The 17,831-nt window shown below is 44.2% G+C and overlaps 1 protein-coding gene across 2 annotated transcripts in view; it reads left to right on the forward strand.

The window, feature by feature from the left end:
• Nucleotides 1-17,831, forward strand: part of LOC103627145 (uncharacterized) — a 31,595-nt gene that overhangs the window by 7,386 nt on the left and 6,378 nt on the right. The window contains exons 10-20 of one of the 2 annotated variants that reach the window (XM_008647453.3): nucleotides 5,539-5,627; nucleotides 5,917-6,015; nucleotides 6,254-6,369; nucleotides 6,449-6,567; nucleotides 12,075-12,145; nucleotides 12,498-12,600; nucleotides 14,995-15,134; nucleotides 15,263-15,421; nucleotides 15,513-15,616; nucleotides 16,300-16,475; nucleotides 16,707-16,896. In XM_008647453.3, coding sequence (XP_008645675.1) covers nucleotides 5,539-5,627; nucleotides 5,917-6,015; nucleotides 6,254-6,369; nucleotides 6,449-6,567; nucleotides 12,075-12,145; nucleotides 12,498-12,600; nucleotides 14,995-15,134; nucleotides 15,263-15,421; nucleotides 15,513-15,616; nucleotides 16,300-16,475; nucleotides 16,707-16,896 — 1,366 coding nt within the window. Of the gene's footprint in view, nucleotides 1-5,535; nucleotides 5,628-5,916; nucleotides 6,016-6,253; nucleotides 6,370-6,448; nucleotides 6,568-12,074; nucleotides 12,146-12,497; nucleotides 12,601-14,994; nucleotides 15,135-15,262; nucleotides 15,422-15,512; nucleotides 15,617-16,299; nucleotides 16,476-16,706; nucleotides 16,897-17,831 lie in introns of both variants that reach the window. The other variant, XM_008647452.4, reaches the window with a different exon arrangement.

The raw sequence follows: 17,831 nt of genomic DNA on the forward strand, positions 1-17,831 counted from the left end.
GCTGAGCGCGAAGCCATCGAAGCAACCAGGGAGCGCGACACCGTCGACGCCCGCATCCGCGCCGCCCAGGCTCGCGCTGCAGCTGGTCCTCTTCCCGAAGACGACGTACCCAATGGTGATGCTGCGTCCATCCAGTCTGATCTAGGAGATGCTCCCGCTGTCCTCCTCACTACGAAGCTGCTGTTCTTCTCAACCTCCATGTGCAGGCTATGGCAGTCCAGAACATCCGAGCTCTTGTCCCGGTTGTTCTTAACATGTCCTCCCCTTCTACACTAGATGACGCGACTCCTTCCTACTTGTTGTCGGCAAGTACACGTTGACGGATCAAGTGCTCACCGACACATTCGCACTCTCTTCTCTCGATTGGGTGCGGATGGACTGCGTCAAGTCATGGATCGTCGGCACCATCACCACTGAACTTGTCGATGCCGTGCTCATCCGTGACGTCCCTGCTCGTGGTGCCTAGCTCGCCATTGAGTCTCAGTTCCTCGGGAACCGTGAGACCTGGGCGCTCATCCTCGATGCGAAGTTTCGCAACTTCCGCCAAGGCGACCTCTCCATTATCGACTACTGCCGCAAGTTCAAAGGGATAGCTGACGCCCTCGGCCACCTTGGCGAGCCGGTCCATGATCGCACTCTTGTACTCAACATCATCCGTGGTCTAAATGAGCGCTTCGCTAGCATCGACCTTCATCTTCGGCGCGAGTAGCCCCTCCCTACCTTCTTGGAGGTACGGAATGACTTGTTACTTGAGGAGCTCACCCTTGCGCATCACTCCACAGTACCGACCTTTGCTCTTCTCGCCACTAGCGTCATCAAACCTCTAACCAACAAGCCAGAGCCACCGCCACCACATCATCCTCCTAGCCAATGATTTCAAGTCGCCTGGTCGAACACTGGGGCCGAACAAGCGACTAGTCGCGATTAGGCGACGACCAGGGCGATTAGTCGACCCCTAGTCGGTCCTTGGTCGTCCTAGACCTTTTAGACTGGTAGTTATATAGGTATAAACAACAGGATATACAAAATAACAGGCAGAGGTACAAGTCACTAATCAACAGTCGGCTTAGGATTAGAGCAGCAACAACCGTTAGTGTTTGATCACTGGTGGGAGACACAGACAGAACAGAACTAGAACATAACTATAGAGATGGGGGAGAGGGAGCAGGGGGAACCTTGAGATGACAAGCTCATCTCGTCACTGATGCTAGAGACGCTGGTGATCTGGAGTAGCCGTCACCCACCGGTGATCTGGACTCTAGAGTTCTGAACTGTAGCTGTGGAGCAGGCTAGCAGGCAGAGGGGCACATGTGACTGGAGCAGGCGAGCACCTGCCGGTGATCGGGAGTTCGGGCAGAGGGGATCACTAGTGCTGGAGAGTGGAGACGCCGGTGATCTGGACCTCTGGAGCAGCCGCCGACAGAGGGATACATGCAAGGTTTAGGCAGCGTTAGGGTTTTAGCAGAGGAGAGGAGAGGCAGAACTTAATGTTCTTGTAGATGAGCGAAAACATTGGTCCTGTAACCCAACACAAAAATCCTAGCACCAAAGACCAGAAACTGAAAAAACGGACGACTAATCGCCCTTATCGTCGACTAATCGGACGATCAAGACGACCAGGCTCCCTAATCGAGTCGTCCGACTAATCGGCTGTTAACAGGCGACCAGCTCGAGTGCTCGACTAATCGCGATTAATCGCGATTAGTCTGACGACTTGAAATCATTGCTCCTAGCAACCCCAAGCACGAGATGCGTGGTGGGAAGAGAGGCGGTCGTCGCTTTGGTCCTGCCGCCAAACAACATGGGCCGGTGTCTACATCGACTAACACCTGGCTCAACTTCTACAATCCTTGGTCTGGGTCTATTCAGATGTGGCCCAGACCACGGATGCCGGCTGCCGGACAACCTTCATCTGTCTCCTCGGCGCCACACCAACAGTCAACCACTCCACTGCCTCAGTCCCTGATCGCAGGCTTCCAAAGTCCCTGGTCATGGACGCCACAACAGCCATGGTCACAGCAACCATGGTATGCACCACCGCCGCCGTCGGGATTTCTGCCTCCTACCAATTCCCTACCATCTTGGGATTAGCAAGCACTCCTCTCCAACTTCAGCACCATGATGCTTCAGCCACCTCGCCAGAACGAGTGGTTCTTTGACTCCGGCGCCACCACCCATATGTCTTCTGATGCCGATACTCTATCCCATTCCTTTCCTTTAAGACATCATTTTCCCTCTTCAATTATTGTCGGTAACGGGAACTCTATTCCCGTTACCTGCACTGGTTCCACCGCTCTTTTTGATTCCCTTCGTCTTAATAATGTTCTTGTTTCACCAAGTCTCATCAAGAACCTAATTTCTGTGCGCTAGTTTATTTCTGACAACAATTGTTCTGTGGAATTTGACGCCCTTGGCTGCTCTGTGAAGGATCTTCACTCTCGGAGCGAGTGTCTGCTGTGACAGCTCCGGCCCACTCTACCCTCTATGGCTGCCGGCCCCCACCTTCCATGCTGCCACCTCCTTGTCACTTTGGCATCAGAGCCTTGGGCACCCCGGTCGTGAAGCCTTGTCCAAACTAGCATATTCCGGGATTTCATGTAATAAAACTGTTAGTGTTCCTCTATGTCATGCTTGTCAGTTAGGTTGCCACACTCGTCTACCCTTTCATGTGTTTTCATCACGTGCCACACGAAACTTTCAGATAATTCATTGTGATCTTTGGACCTCACCCGTCCCTAGCATTTCTAGGTTCAAATATTACTTGGTCATTCTCAATGATTGCTCACATTATTTGTGGACGTTCCCTTTGCAACTTAAATCTGACACCTTTTCTACCCTCATTAACTTTTTCTCCTTGCACACTCAGTTTGGCACCACTATCCAAGGAATCCAGTGCGACAATGGCCGCGAGTTTGATAACTCCAGTGCCCGCACTTTCTTTCTTACACAACGCTTGAATGGTGATTCCTTTCTATCAAAGATATATCCATAGATCGTGTTCACCTTCGGATGTCCTGTCCTTACACCTCGCCTCAAAACGGTAAAGCTGAAGCATCATTCGTACCATCAATGACACCGTGCACTCGCTTCTGTTTTAGGCAAGTGTTCCTCCTTTATACTGGGCAGAGGCTCTCAACACCACCACTCGTCTCCTTAACAATCTACCAACCAAAACTCGAAATTTTTCCACTCCTCATTTCCCCCTTTTTGGTTCTCCACCCACCTACGACTATTTACGAGATTTTGGTTGCCTATGTTATCCCAACATATCGGCCACAGCTCCCCACAAACTCTCCCCTCGCTCCACTTTGTGTGTCTTCCTTGGCTATTCTGATCATCACAAAGGGTACCGTTGACTCGATCTTTATTCCAATAAGATCATCATCTCCCGCCATGTCATTTTCGATGAGACTTCCTTCCCCTTTGCCACTCACCCATCACCACCTTCTGCCGAGGATTTCAAGTTTTTACTTGACACTGACCCTACCGTGCCTACTCCAATTGGACTAGCACATTTTTCTATACCTGAAGGAACTTCGGAGACCACCACACTGCCATGTGCACCGACGCTCTGCGACCTCTTCGCCACCTGCGCACATGACCCAGGCAAGTCATGCCTGTACAAGCTCCACCGCCCCTGCTACGCCGACCGATGACCATGTTCTTGCCGGTCCGTCTCATCGGCATTTCGACGGCTTCGTCTACTCCCGACAGACTACACCGGCTGCACTTGTTACCCCTGTAGTTGGTTCTGCGTCGCCAGCTCCTCCAGCTCACCTCCCCCGTGGGGCATTTCCGGTATCCCCGGTGGTCAATCATCATCGTATGACTACCCGTGCCAAGTTGGGCTTCCGCCAGCCCGCCTTGTTCCATGCAGCAGCTTTGTCAATCATCATCGTATGACCAGCCGTGCCTTGTTGGGCTTTCGGATTTTTTTTGCCGTCTGAACCATTCCTTATATGGTCTTAAGCAAGCACCTCGAGCTTGGTATAGTCAGTTTGCCTCGTTTCTGCTCTCTATTGGATTTGTTGAAGCTAAGTCTGACACCTCATTATTTGTTTATCGCCACAGAGATGATATGGTGTACCTACTGCTATATGTTGATGACATTGTTCTGACAGCTTCCACCGAGGTTCTTTGCTGCATCATCACCTTGTTTCAGCAGGAATTCTCTATGAAGGATCTTGGCAAATTTTACCATTTCTTGGGGATGCAGGTCCAACACACGGCAACCGGACTATTTCTATCGCAACGACAATACATGATTGACATTCATGACCGCTAGCATGGCTGAGTGCAAGCCCTGCTCCACCCCAGTCGATGTCAATCCCATGCTTTCTGGCACTATTGGTAATCCAGTGTCTGATCCTACAGATTTCCGAAGCCTTGCAGGGGCTCTTCAGTATCTCACATTCACCAGGCCTGGCATCTCTTATGTAGTCCACCAGATCTGCCTTCATATGCACGACCCCCCGCGAGCCTCATCTTGCCTCTCTAAAGCGCATTGTTCGTTACGTGCACGACACTCTTCACCTTGGTTTGTTACTTCGGCCTTCTGCACAGACTGAGCTGGCGGTCTACTCAGATGCTGATTAGGCTGGTTGTCCTGATACCCGCAGGTCTACCTCAGGCTTTGTTGTGTTTTTGGGTGATAGTCTCATTTCTTGGTCCTCCAAGCGTCAGAACATTGTCCCCCTCTCCAGCGCTGAGGCTGAATACCGAGCTGTTGCTGAGGTCACATGGCTGCGTCAGTTACTACAGGAACTTCATGCCCCTCTGCGCCGCACCGCCTTGGTTTATTGTGACAACATCAGTACTGTTTACATGTCTTCCAACCCCGTCCAACATCAGCGCACCAAACATATCGAGATTGACCTTCACTTTGTTCGTGAGCTCGTGGCTCTCGGTGACATTCGTGTTCTTCACGTCCCGACCTCCTCGCAGCATGCAGACATCTTCACCAATGTGCTACCTACTTTGGTCATCACGGAATCTCGGTCTAAGGCTTCGACGCTCCGACGGGGGGGGGGGGGGGGTTAGCATAGTCTCATTCAATATACAATTGCCTACACAGCACATCTCCTTCTCTCAGTTTTGTTTATATTTTTATTTATTTTAAAAGCATGTACATTATTGTGAGTCTGGCACATAATATCCATTCAATTTTTATGCACTGATTTGATATTGAGCTTTTTTTCTGTAGCACAATTTACAGTTTTACCTATCTGCGGTCTACATTAGCAAAATACTTCACATCTGTATCACTGGAACAATAGCAAAAGCCTTTTCTATGTGCTTTCTGTTCTATCGTTTACTATTTTCGATATGTAGGAGATTGATAAAATAATCTTCTGAAGCCATATGATTGACATGTAATGAGTTTTGTGTGAATTACATTTTGTGAAGTGACAATTGAACACTAGTAAAGACAACATCTGTTTGCAGATGAGGCCTTCCATGAAAACAACAGCCTGACAGGCGCTAGTTGCTCTATCCTTTTCCCCTAGTTATACTTAAGTGTACATCTGTATTTAGCAGATATCGAGAAGGGAGTCAATAGAAGGCCGTTATATGAAAGTCATCCTCTATCATCATTTTCATGGACCCGAACTGACAGTATGGATATGGTATGTTTTATTTGTTATCATCTTTGGCGTTATTTGTACCGGGAAAACCTTTATTTCTTTGCTTGGTCCATTCAGCTCAATGATTTAACTTAGCTGATACGCTTTTCATGATCATGAATTTTTAAGCTATTCTTAAGTTCACATTTTGATCATATGACTTGATTGTCAGAATGATTTTGATTGAAGAGCACTTGGCTCTTTCCTCTGAAGCAGATGCATGAAGATCTTCTTGACACTGTTTTTTAATGTATCAAAATACCTAACGGATTTCTATACACTTATCGTGCAGGGGGATTGGTCAAAGAAATGCAAGGAAGCATTAAGCAAGTTTGAGCTGCTGAAGGAAGGGAAGAGTAAAGAGGACATTGTTTATGAAAAGGCTGTTCAGGTGGCACTTTTATGTTGGTACACTAAATTAAGGAACAATTGGATCTATACCATTAAAAGATCCAAACTTTAGATATATACCATGGACCCCACATGTCATTGACTCATGTGGACCCACATGTAAGTGAGATAGTAATGGTATGGATACAAAGTGGTGATCTTTTAATGGTATGAATCCAAATTTCCCCTAAATTAAACTTCTTTTCTTTGTTTATTTAACATTGAATATTCTTATATAGATATTACACGGTACAAAGGATGAGGTGCATGACATTGTTCAAAGTGCTCTTAAGTCCAGTGATTTGAAGGGTCTCCATGCCCAATGTCTTACAGATATATGGATAGGCAGAGAGAGGTCTGATATGGTTTTTGCTTATCCCTTTCCTAAATTGAGGTTAGAGTGGTCATTCTTCTAACCTGATCTTTATTTTCAGGTTTGCTTTTGTTGATCTGAGTGCAGGGCCATTTGCCTGGGGGCCTTCTGTTGGTGGTGATGGTGTCCGTACAGAACTTAGTCTGCCAAATGTTGCAAAGACTGTCGGGGCTGTTGCAGGTCATCTTTTACCACAAAGTCTTCTGCATATGTATTCTATTTGAGCTATTATTTATTGCTATACTCTGCATACAGATGCATTTGTTATGTATAGCTTACTTTGTCTTTATTATGTCTAGGTATTACAAATAATTTTGATCTCCTTAGTTTCCCTTAGAAGTTATGTGCCTTTAATCTGTGGTTATGATTAATCAGTCACCTGAAGTTCTCCATATTCAAATATGGTTAATTCGTTGTCCTAGCTCATGTTGTAATTATGTGTCTTATCTTTGCTATGTATCTGCTCATACATTATTTTAGGCAACCTTTTGTTGTGTTGAATCTTGGATAATTGGTGGTTTGATGTGAATTGTGAGGGTTCAAACAGTTATGGGATCACAAAACATAGAAGTGCTATGTTACTAACCTTAGGATGGTTTAGTGCTATTGACCATTGCAGCCATCGCCTTGCCATCATTGGTTTGCCAAGTCTTGATTGCAACAACATTGCTCCTATCAGATGCTAAAACTGGTGAATCTTCAGTCAAATGGAAGATTTAACCGTGACCTCTTAGTGCAGTCTGAACACAAAATGCCTACTCGGGGTAGTTCTTACCATCAAGCACAATATTGACAACAATAGCAGTGACCGACATATTGAAATTTGAGAGAACACTGAAGAACAACAAATCCAAGTAAATCTGTAGTGTATTGGTACCAATCTTGGTGCAGAAGAGGAGCAGTGGACGATAGCAGCAGGCCGCACTGTAGTCCCTGGTGGAAGATCGAAGCAGTCCGTGGCGACGAGGTTGAAGATGGCCTCCACGGTTGAGAGCGCAGAACTTGACCGTCGGCTTAGGTTGAGGCACGCGCTCAGGGAGCCGTGACGGATGGAGGCCTGCTGCCGGAACGGAGGGAGCTGATGCGGGCGCGAATCTGGAGGCGGAGGTGCCCGTTGCCGGCGCGGAGGGAGCCGCGGCGAAGGGACGAGCTGTCGCGCGTGCTGATCGAGCTATGGAGGGGCCCGCTTGCAGGTGCGCGGATTTGGTGGCGGAGGGAGGTTCCTACGGAGGGAGTCGCGGACGACCGCGACATCGACCAATACGGCGGGGCGGAGAGGCACAACAGCCTCGTGGATAGAGGCATGGATGACCATGGCGACGGACACGCGGATGGACGGGGATGGCTGCGACGGCGGCCAAGAGAAGGGTCGCGATGGCGGCAGATGGAGGCCACGACGGCGGTCGGGAGAAGTGATAGTCGCCTAGAGGGGGGTGAATAGGCGAAACCTGAATTTTCCAACTTTAAACAACACCTTTTCCCTAGTTAGCGGTTAGAACAAGATGAACAATAATCAGAGTATAGAACTAAGTCCTATTCTTGCAAAAGTGTTGCTTCCAAAGACATCAACATCAACCTAGCCTTTTAGTCTCAAGCAAGTTGGGGTAGGCTAGAGTTGAAACCCAACAAGATGTCACCAAAAAGTGAAAGAGAGAGAAAGAGGAGAGGAAAAGCTTTTGAGAGCACTAAAAGGAAAAATGCCTAATCACAGTTCGGGCACATGGATACCTTCTTTCTAAGCACTTCTATCCAAACACAACTCCATTGGGATATTCCATTCCTTCAAGTTCCTTCTGATTGCCTCCTCCCATGTCAAGTCTCTGTGCACCGGTGCCTCTGGGGGTCTCCGGTGGATATGCCCAAACCATCTCAACCGGTGTTGAATAAGCTTTTCTTGAATTGGCGCTACTCCTAGCCGATCGCGTATGTCATCGTTTCTCACTCGGTCCAATCTTGTGTGCCACATATCCAACACATCATACGCATCTCTGCGACACTTAGTTGTTGGATATGTCATCTCTTAGTAGGTCAACACTCAACCCCATATAACATAGCAGGCCTAATCGCTGTCCTGTAGAACTTGCTTTTAAACTTCCGTGGCACTCTCTTATTGCATAGGACTCTCGATGCTCGACGCCATTTCATCCACCCCGCTTTGATTCTATGGCTAACATCTTCATCAATATCACCATCTCTCTGTAGCATCGATCCCAAATAACAGAAGGTGTCCTTTGGTACTACCTGGCCTCCCAAGCTTACATCTCCGTCCTCACTAATTGTAGTACCAAAGTCACATCTCATATACTCGGTTTTGGTTCTGCTAATTCTAAATCCTTTTGACTCTAGGTTCTAGGGTCTGACGCTATAACTCTAGCTTTATATTTACTCCTTCCTAGCTTTCATCTACTAGAACTACATCGTCAGCGAAAAGCATACACCAAGGGATATCTCCTTGTATATCCCTCGTGACCTCATCTATCACTAAGGAAAATAGATAAGGGCTCAAAGTTGAACCTTGATGTAGTCCTATGTTAATCGGAAAAAAACATTTGTATCACCATCAGTTGTTTGGACGCTAGTCACAATCTTGTCATACATGTCCTTGATGAGCGTAACATACTTTGTTGGGACTTTATGCTTATCCAATGCCCACCACATGAGATTCCTAGGTATTTTATCATAGGCCTTTTCCAAGTCGATAAAAACCATGTGCAAGTCCTTCTTCTGCTCCTTATATCGCTCCATGACCTGCCTTATTAAGAAAATTGCTTCCGTGGTTGACCTTCCAGGCATGAATCCAAATTGGTTCATGGTGATATGCGTCATTCCTTTCAGGCGATGCTCAATAACTCTCCCATAGCTTCATAGTGGGGCTCATGAGCTTAATCCCTCGATAGTTGGTACAACTTTAAATATCTCCCTTGTTCTTGAAGATTGGTACTAATGTACTCCTCCACTCATCGGACATCTTGTTTGATCGAAAAATATTGTTGAACAACTTGGTTAGCCAAAAGATAGCAATATCCCCAAGACATTTCCACACCTCTATTGGGATACCATCCGGGCCCATCGCCTTGCCCCCTTTCATCCTCTTTAAAGCTTCTTTGACCTCTGATTCTTGGATCCTGTGTACAAATCATCTATTTAAATCATCAAAGGAGTCATCCAATTGGATGTCTATTAAAAGAGGACTAGAACGACCTGAGCAGTGCCCCCTGTGCGACCAAGAGGCTGAAACCATGAATCATTTGCTGGTCAAATGTGTTTTTGCCATACAGTTCTGGTTTCATTTCCTTAGTTCAGTGGGGCTGCAGGAACTGTGTCCAGCTCATGAGGATTCCTTTGAGTCGTGGTGGAAGTCTAGCAGCTTTCGGGCATCTGATTTTTTGAGAAAAGGTTTTAATTCTTTAGTGATCCTAGGTGCTTGGACCATTTGGAAGCATAGGAATAGATGCGTCTTTGATGGTTGTAATCCCAGCCTGGTCACAGCCCTTAGAGTGGCTAGGGAAGAGGCGGTGCTATGGTCCTTGACTGGAGCCAAGGCCCTGTCCTTCCTCCAAGTTGATGAGTTGCTAGCTTAGATCAGCGTTGTGGGTCGTGTTTCCTCCATGATAGTCGGTGATCCTTAGTTAGTCTCTAAGTGGTGTGTGTGTTCTGTACCGGGGTTCTATCCCCCTTTCCTATTCTTCTATTAATGCAATGATGCGTAGCTCTCCTGCGTATTCTAGAAAAAAAATTGGATGTCTATAGTCTCATTCTCACCATTGAAAAGATTGTCAAAATACCTCTGAATGCGGAATAAACTCAAAGCAACACATCTAAATATCTATGATGAATAGAGCAAGAAGACTTAGTTAAGAAACAACACAAGTTCTTTCTTGCAAGGAGTTGCTTCTAGATATGAGAATTTAACATGAAGCAACACAAAATAATATCAACAAAGAATAGCGCAATAGAACTTAGTGAGGAGAAGACAAACAAATCACAGGCAATAAACACAAGACACGAATGATTTGTTTTACCGAGGTTCGGTTCACGAAGAACCTAATCTCCGTTGAGGAGTCCACAAAGGACGAGTCTTTTTCAACCCTTTCCTTCTCTCCAACGGTCACCAAGACCGGCGAATGTTTCTTCTTTGTCAACAAAAGGCTGAGGTCTCTGCAAGGCCAACCACAAAGATAAGGGGCTCTTGCTAGCTTTACAATGAATGGGAGTCAAAATTCCATGCTCAAATGATCACAAGAGGTAGCACACACTTTCTCTCAATGATTCTCACAAGACACTATCGCTAAACACACACGAGTAGCTCTTTCTTGCTTGATCTCTCTATTGTGGCACTTGTGAGGCTTTGATGTGTAGTGTTGCTCTAGTAGACAGGAGTGAATACCCAACTCTTGTGCATGATATGGATCAATGAATGAATGTGAATGGGCTGGTTGGGGTTGCTTTTATAGCCCTCAACCACTCATAGAGCCGTTATGGCGCATCTGCCAAACTGTGCACGGTCGGACTGTCCGTGGCTAGGCCCGGACGGTCTGCGACCTTCTAACGGTCGAATCTGACAGCCCAACGGCTAAGTCAGGTATCCCAACGACTAGATCAATGGCTATCTTCCTTTGGTGACGACTCGCGGATGGTCTGCTCTTGGTCCCGGACGGTCCACACCAGCTTTACAAATCCTCTTGCTCAACTTGTCACCTTCGGGTTGAAGCAAATCAAAACATGAGTCCGCGAATTATAGCTGGACGGTCTGCGGTTTCAGAACTTGAGTTTCTTACTTAACGTTGATCTTTGAACTATCTTCTCTAAGTTGCTTTGGCTGAACTTGAGAGAGATCCTATGACTTAGACAAATATCTCTAATGGCTTTCCAACTAGTGTAAGTCATGGATCTTGGACATTTTAATTCTTTAACTCATATTTCTTCTTTTGCTCAAACTAGCTCCAAAATAGTGAGATGTTGATTCCGAGCTTTCCAACCTCTCTTAATATATCGAATAGGCTTCTAGGGGTATTTAGAATTTATCCAGAGCGTAGAATTTTTGGTGGTTCATCTATTCTGTTTTACCTCTATATTGTTGGATCTAAGCTGATTATGACTTAGAAACTTAAACTGTTGAACTTATAAACATGTGAATCAAAGACTAGGCAAACTAGTTAGTACGAATGGTTGTGATGGTCATCAAGCACCAAAATCAATATAAGAAATGGTTTAAGGCCATTTTCCTTTCAAGAAGCACCACAACGACGACTAAAAAGATTAGAAAGCCATAACTTGCTTTGTTACTATGTTACTAACCTTGGTATAAACAACTGATGACCAGTCCCTATGGACTATAGAATATATATAGGTAGTAGGCCTGAGCCTAATGGGCCTTAACATGCTATACCACATCGAAGAGTATAGTAACTTACATAAATTCTGAACATGGTGTGCTTGCATTTTTTGTTCTTGTAGTATTTCCATCTTCTGATTAAAACAATTTTCTGTCAAAATATTGTCGTGTGTTCTGTGCTCTACTGATTTCATGGTGCACAATTTTAAAGGGTTTGTTCTCATTCAAGTGCTGTAAACATATAACCCAAATATGATCATTTTTTTGTGTTCTCATTATTTCTTTTCTAAGAAGTAAGACCCAACCAGGGTTTTTTGTCCATCATTAAGTGATTGTTGCTGATTGAATACAGAAGTTACAGAAGAAGAAGCTGAAGAAAAATTGCAAGACACAATAAGGGAGAGGTTTTCGTCCTTTGGTGAGGTATGCTGCATTTCTAGGACCATCTGTAACATTTTTGAGTGAAAACTTTAGGGCTGAACAGCAGTGTGGGAACACATTTTTTTGGAAGACTGCGATTTTTTTTGTGCGGTTGTGCCATACAATTCTTGCTCTAGCAAAGCTGATAGTTCACTTATGGCTGGTCCAATAAGTCATTAAAGTCATTCAAGTACCACATCATTGGCAGCAATGTTCTATGACAGTGGAACTTAAATGACAAGTCATCTCTTGTGTTCTTGTACACATCCATGACTTATTCTCGCCTCTCATATATTCTTGTGACCCCTTAAACTAGCAATTGATTTGTGTGTGCATTGCCGTTTTTTGGATTCAGGATTACCATGCTGTTGATATTCTATTAGCAGAGATTGATGTGTATGAACTTTTTGCTTTCAAGCATTGTGTGGGAAGAAGGATACAGCTTGCCCTTTGTAAAGGTACTTTACGGTGATCTAAGATTCGGTTATTTTGGAACTATTCTACATAGTGGTATACTTGTAGTTAGCTTATACATGCCTTCTGAAGTACACAATTATGTATTGTTTTGTATTATTTATTCCTTTTGTCATATTAGGGATGAAAGTGGGTATCCGAATTGTTAGAACAAATTTAATATTTCAAAATAGATATGTATGTAATTTGATGATGATCTTTTCTTATGTTATCAAGCACATTATTACAAATAAGAATAAAATTTTGCTTCAGAAGGATGGAGACATCGATGAGGATGTCAGTCATAGAATTAAAGCTGGATGGTTGAAGTGGCGGCAAGCGGCGGGTGTCTTATGCGACCCCCGGGTGCCACACAAACTAAAAGGCAAATTCTACAGGACAGCAATCCGGCCGGCTATGTTGTATGGAGCAGAATGTTGGCCCACTAAAAGACGACATGTCCAACAACTGTGTGTGGCAGAGATGCGTATGTTGCGCTGGATATGTGGCCACACAAGGAGAGACCGAGTCCGGAATGATGACATACGAGAGAGAGTAGGAGTGGCGCCAATTGAGGAGAAGCTTATGCAACATCGTTTGAGATGGTTTGGACATATCCAACGAAGACCTGAAGAGGCACCAGTGCATATCGGAATAATTAGGCGTCCCGAGAATGTGAAGAGAGGTAGAGGTCGACCAACCTTGACGTGGACAGAGGCAGTGAAGAGGGACCTGAAGGAGTGGAATATTGATAAAGAGCTCGCCGTGGATAGGAAGGGGTGGAAGTGTGCAATTCATGTGCCAGAACCTTGATTTATAGTTCCGCTTTTCCTCCTTAATCGTTTGACCTTTTCTTGTGCCCATTTAGACCTTGCTGGTTCTTGTGGGTTTTATCTCTTTTATGTGTTCCCCCGTTTCGTCGTTTTCGGTTCTCCTTTGCCTTTGTTTCCCCTGTTTTCTTTGGGGGTTGAGCTCTGAGGTTTTCATACGGGGTTTCATCTCTAGCCTACCCCAACGTGCTTGGGACAAAAGGCTTTGTTGTTGTTGTTGTTGTTGTTGTTTTATACATTATCTGCTCCCTACAACAAAAAAAAGGTGAAAAAAATATCTGTATTCGTATTCAAATTTTGTATCTATCATTTGAGAAGATATATGATAAATCTGAGGTTTACCTTTTATGAATCTTTACAAGCTCAATACTAAAAATAAGAATACGAATTTACATAGCAGATTTTATATATTGTTTATTCACAATCAAAGAAAAAAGACCAAAAAATTGATATCCGAATAAATATCCGTTTTCATCTATGTGTTATATGGTCTGAATGAAAGAGAAAATGCCTAATACCATTAGCAATAAACAATACCGATACAACATGTCATTTCAATATTGCACTAGCACATAGTGGTTAGCATAGACTGACATAGGTTGATATGGGCAATATATTACCAGATATCTTCATGTAGTATTTTGCTCATAAGGAAGTTCTTTTAACAATTAGCATCATAAAAGATTTTATATAAAACAAATAATGACACCCAAGTCGAGATTGGATGAGGATGTAACTCAATATGAAATGATATATCTCCTTGTATTGTATCACATAAGTGGCAAAACAAGTTTGTGGACGATTGGATGAAGTTAACCTTCAGCTTCACAGGGTCAACCGCACCGCAATCTCATACCTTTAATCTGTGTATGACTATTTGACTAAGCTCGATTAACTAGCTTGCATGCTTATTTTCACTCTTTCTTGGCTGCCAGTCGCATGCCGTTTCTTTCTACCAGACCTTCCATCTATACAAGTTGTCTTCTTTTCCTGCACCTCCTCCTCTCTTCATAGTTTCTTTTTAATAAAATGCACAGTAGGGCCTCCCCTACTGTATTTCCCCACAGTAGTCCTAGTTGTGCAATGTATAGAGACCTACTTGTGAACTTTCCTGATGAGCTCATTCATTTATCTCTCTCCACTGTCCCAAATCTTCTTCTAAAGATTAAATTCCAGTCACTCCTTCCTACTTCAGCCACTCTGATGCTCAGCTCATTACATACATATCCTGCACGGGTTTGGAAAAAGCAGTTTTTAGAGGACACTCCATCCACACATCGTCCCAAAACCTGGCCTGGCGGCCACTCTCCACAGCATTAGCTTTTCCTTTCTCATACCAGATAGATCACTCCTTTATTTCCAGCTGTCTTCAATGCCTCTGAATCACTCCTTTATTTTGTATTAAATTTACAAGTATTATAGTTTTTGTTGTTATATTTCTTGAGGCTTTGAGTTCATGGTGGCATACTGACATTTGAGCTTGAGTTTTTTGCAGTCCATATATATTTTCTTGTTCCATAATTTTTTAACCTTTTCCAATTGGAAACTATATTTTTTTTCATTACACAGAACTTGATGAGAGGATGCATGACCTGAAAAAGGAACTGGAGGGTTACAATACTGGAGATTTTGATGAAACTAACAAGAAGAAAGCTCTTGATGCACTGAAGAGAATGGAAAGCTGGAACTTATTCAGAGATACTTCAGTGGTTAGCTTTGTAAATTTATCTATTTAAAACACATTTTGGAATAAGCACATTTCAATACTAAGATGTTCAATGAAAACCTCGTTGAATGTATTAGTATTCTGATGACAGAGTTAATCTTTTAATACCAGGAACATCATAGTTACACAGTGGCTCATGATTCATTTCTTGCACAACTTGGATCTATGTTATGGGGCTCTATGAGGCATGTAATTGCTCCTTCTGCCTCTCATAGAGTGTACCATTACTATGAGAAGTTATCGTTTCAGTTGTATTTTGTGACACGAGAGGTATATATGCTGTTGCTTATATTTTGTATACTTCGTAAACCTACATCTTTATATTGGTTATGTTTATTTTGTTTGTTTTTTTTCTCTACAGAAAGTCAGGAGTATAAAGCAGTTACCTGTTAATGTAAAATCCATCAGGGAGAGCCTGAATTCTGTGCTATTACATCATCAAAACTCCATGTTTAGCCAAAACATGTATCACTTCTTCATTTTACAATCTAAATATGTACTCATATTTCTTGTCATGTGTACCTCAGCATGAGCTGAGATGATTTTTTTTAAAATAATAGTAGTAATAATAATATGAAGTAGTCTTATGAAGTTATGAGAGGATTTTAAATAATCAAAATGGAATCCATATATCAAAGTTTATGCATCTTGCTAGATATCTTTTTAATTTTTATGTTACTTTCTAAATTCTAATAGTTCGTTTGGAGCGAATTACTGAACTTATTAGACTAACCATGGTAAGAGATTGTAAGGTCTGGCGAAAGGGCCTCTAGCGTAATGGTTAAGGCTTCCGAGTAGCACCTCCAAGTCCCGGATTTGATCCCTCTTGGGGGCGAATTTCGGGCTTGGTTAAAAAAATCCCCTCGCTGTGTCCTGCCCGCTCTCGGGGATCGATATCCTGCGCGCCACCCTCCGGCTAGGCCGTTGCAGAGTGGGCAGTTGATTCGGACCGTTAGTGATGGGGGCCAGGGTTCGGGGTTTTCTCGACCGGGACCAATGTTTCGGTTTCTTCTTAATATAATACCGGGAGGACGGTCTTTCCCTCCTCGGCTGAGTTTTTTTAGATTGTAAGGTCTGAAAACTTGTTGCAAATTTGTTAATATTTTTCTCGGTAACAAGAAGTTGAAATTATACGTGTCGATATGTAGGCTGTCATTGTCAGAGGATCCATCATTGATGATGGCATTTTCAATGGCACGTCGTGCAGCTGCGGTGCCGCTTCTATTAGTCAATGGCACCTATAAGTCAACTGTTAGCACATACCTTGATTCTGCTATTCTCCAACATCAGCTACAGAAGCTAAATGAGCACAATTCACTGAAAGGTATATTTTACTTTCTACTTTATGTGTTTTTCATGAACCAGAGATTGAAGGCTGTTGGTTCTGAATTGTTTCAGTACACGTACAAGTGTGTTTGTATAACTTGTTATTCAGTTTGTGTAGTGTGCTCACTTCTTGTATAAGAAACTTGCAGAGTAATTGCTGTGGTTTGGCCATAGGCAGCACCAGTGATTTATTAAAGCTCAAATGTCTATATTTTGTTTCTATATGCAGGAAGGCATTCAAATCACAGGTCAACATTAGAGGTCCCAATATTCTGGTTCATACATAATGAACCCATATTATTGGACAAACATTATCAAGCCAAGGCTCTCTCAAATATGGTCGTAGTAGTTCAGTCAGATGATGATTCCTGGGAAAGCCATTTGCAGTGCAATGGAAGACCCATCTTATGGGATTTGAGGTTAGATTTCTAATACTAATATGTGTAATTTCATGAAAAAACACTGGTGATATGACATTAGTAATAAATTAATAATATCAGGACTTGATACTTGTTTGCTGCTATTTTGTCACCGGTAAGGTGGCAACGATAGAGGGACAGGAGGTGAGCCCTGACTAAGAAGATTGTAGTCGCGGTTAGGAGATCGAGTTATTTACCCCTCGGCTCCCTATTTTGATTAGAGAGAGGAGATATCCCTAAAACGGTTACATTGCCTCTATATTTATAGTCCCTAGAGGATTTGGTACCCAAGTAAACTAGAGAAATCCTTATAGATCTGGACTCTCCTTTGCTAACAAATTGATATTCTTTCCTAAACCAAATCGATCTTAGCTCCTAAGCAATCTTTATTTTGATTCCTTCCTGAACTGGACTCGTGCTGCAGTACCGTGAGTACTGTTCATACCAGGTCTAATTTGGGTCCAACACCTGCGTGGCCCGTTTTAGGAGATACCGGTCATAACACGAGGGCTTTCACATGAATGGGGTTATGGGAAGGAATAAACCTAGGCAACATAGTTTGTAAGGCATGGCCTAGACAGTAAGGCGGTCCGGCGAGGTAAGGCGTCGCCCCCTTGCCTTACTCCGACACCTAAGGTGGGTGGAAGAGTGCTCACGCCGCCTGCGCCAAAGAGGGGAAGATGGCCGCGTTGGCATTGGAAGGAGGCCCCACCGATTAAGGCATCGCCCGCGCCGAGGAGGGGAAGGCGGCTGTGGTGGCAGGCGGCGCCATGGCGGCCTGGAGGGTGCGCCTAGAGCAGAGTCCACCGTCGCAGGTGACAGGAAAGAGGGGGGGGGGTGGATTGGCGTCTTCCATGGCGAGCATAGTGGTCGCCGACGGCGTAGAGGGAGCCTGAGGGAATAACTGGTTGAAATGCCTGAGGAGTGGGGAACAT

This window comes from Zea mays, chromosome 5, assembly GCF_902167145.1.
Source record: "Zea mays cultivar B73 chromosome 5, Zm-B73-REFERENCE-NAM-5.0, whole genome shotgun sequence".
NCBI classification, from domain to species: domain Eukaryota; kingdom Viridiplantae; phylum Streptophyta; class Magnoliopsida; order Poales; family Poaceae; genus Zea; species Zea mays.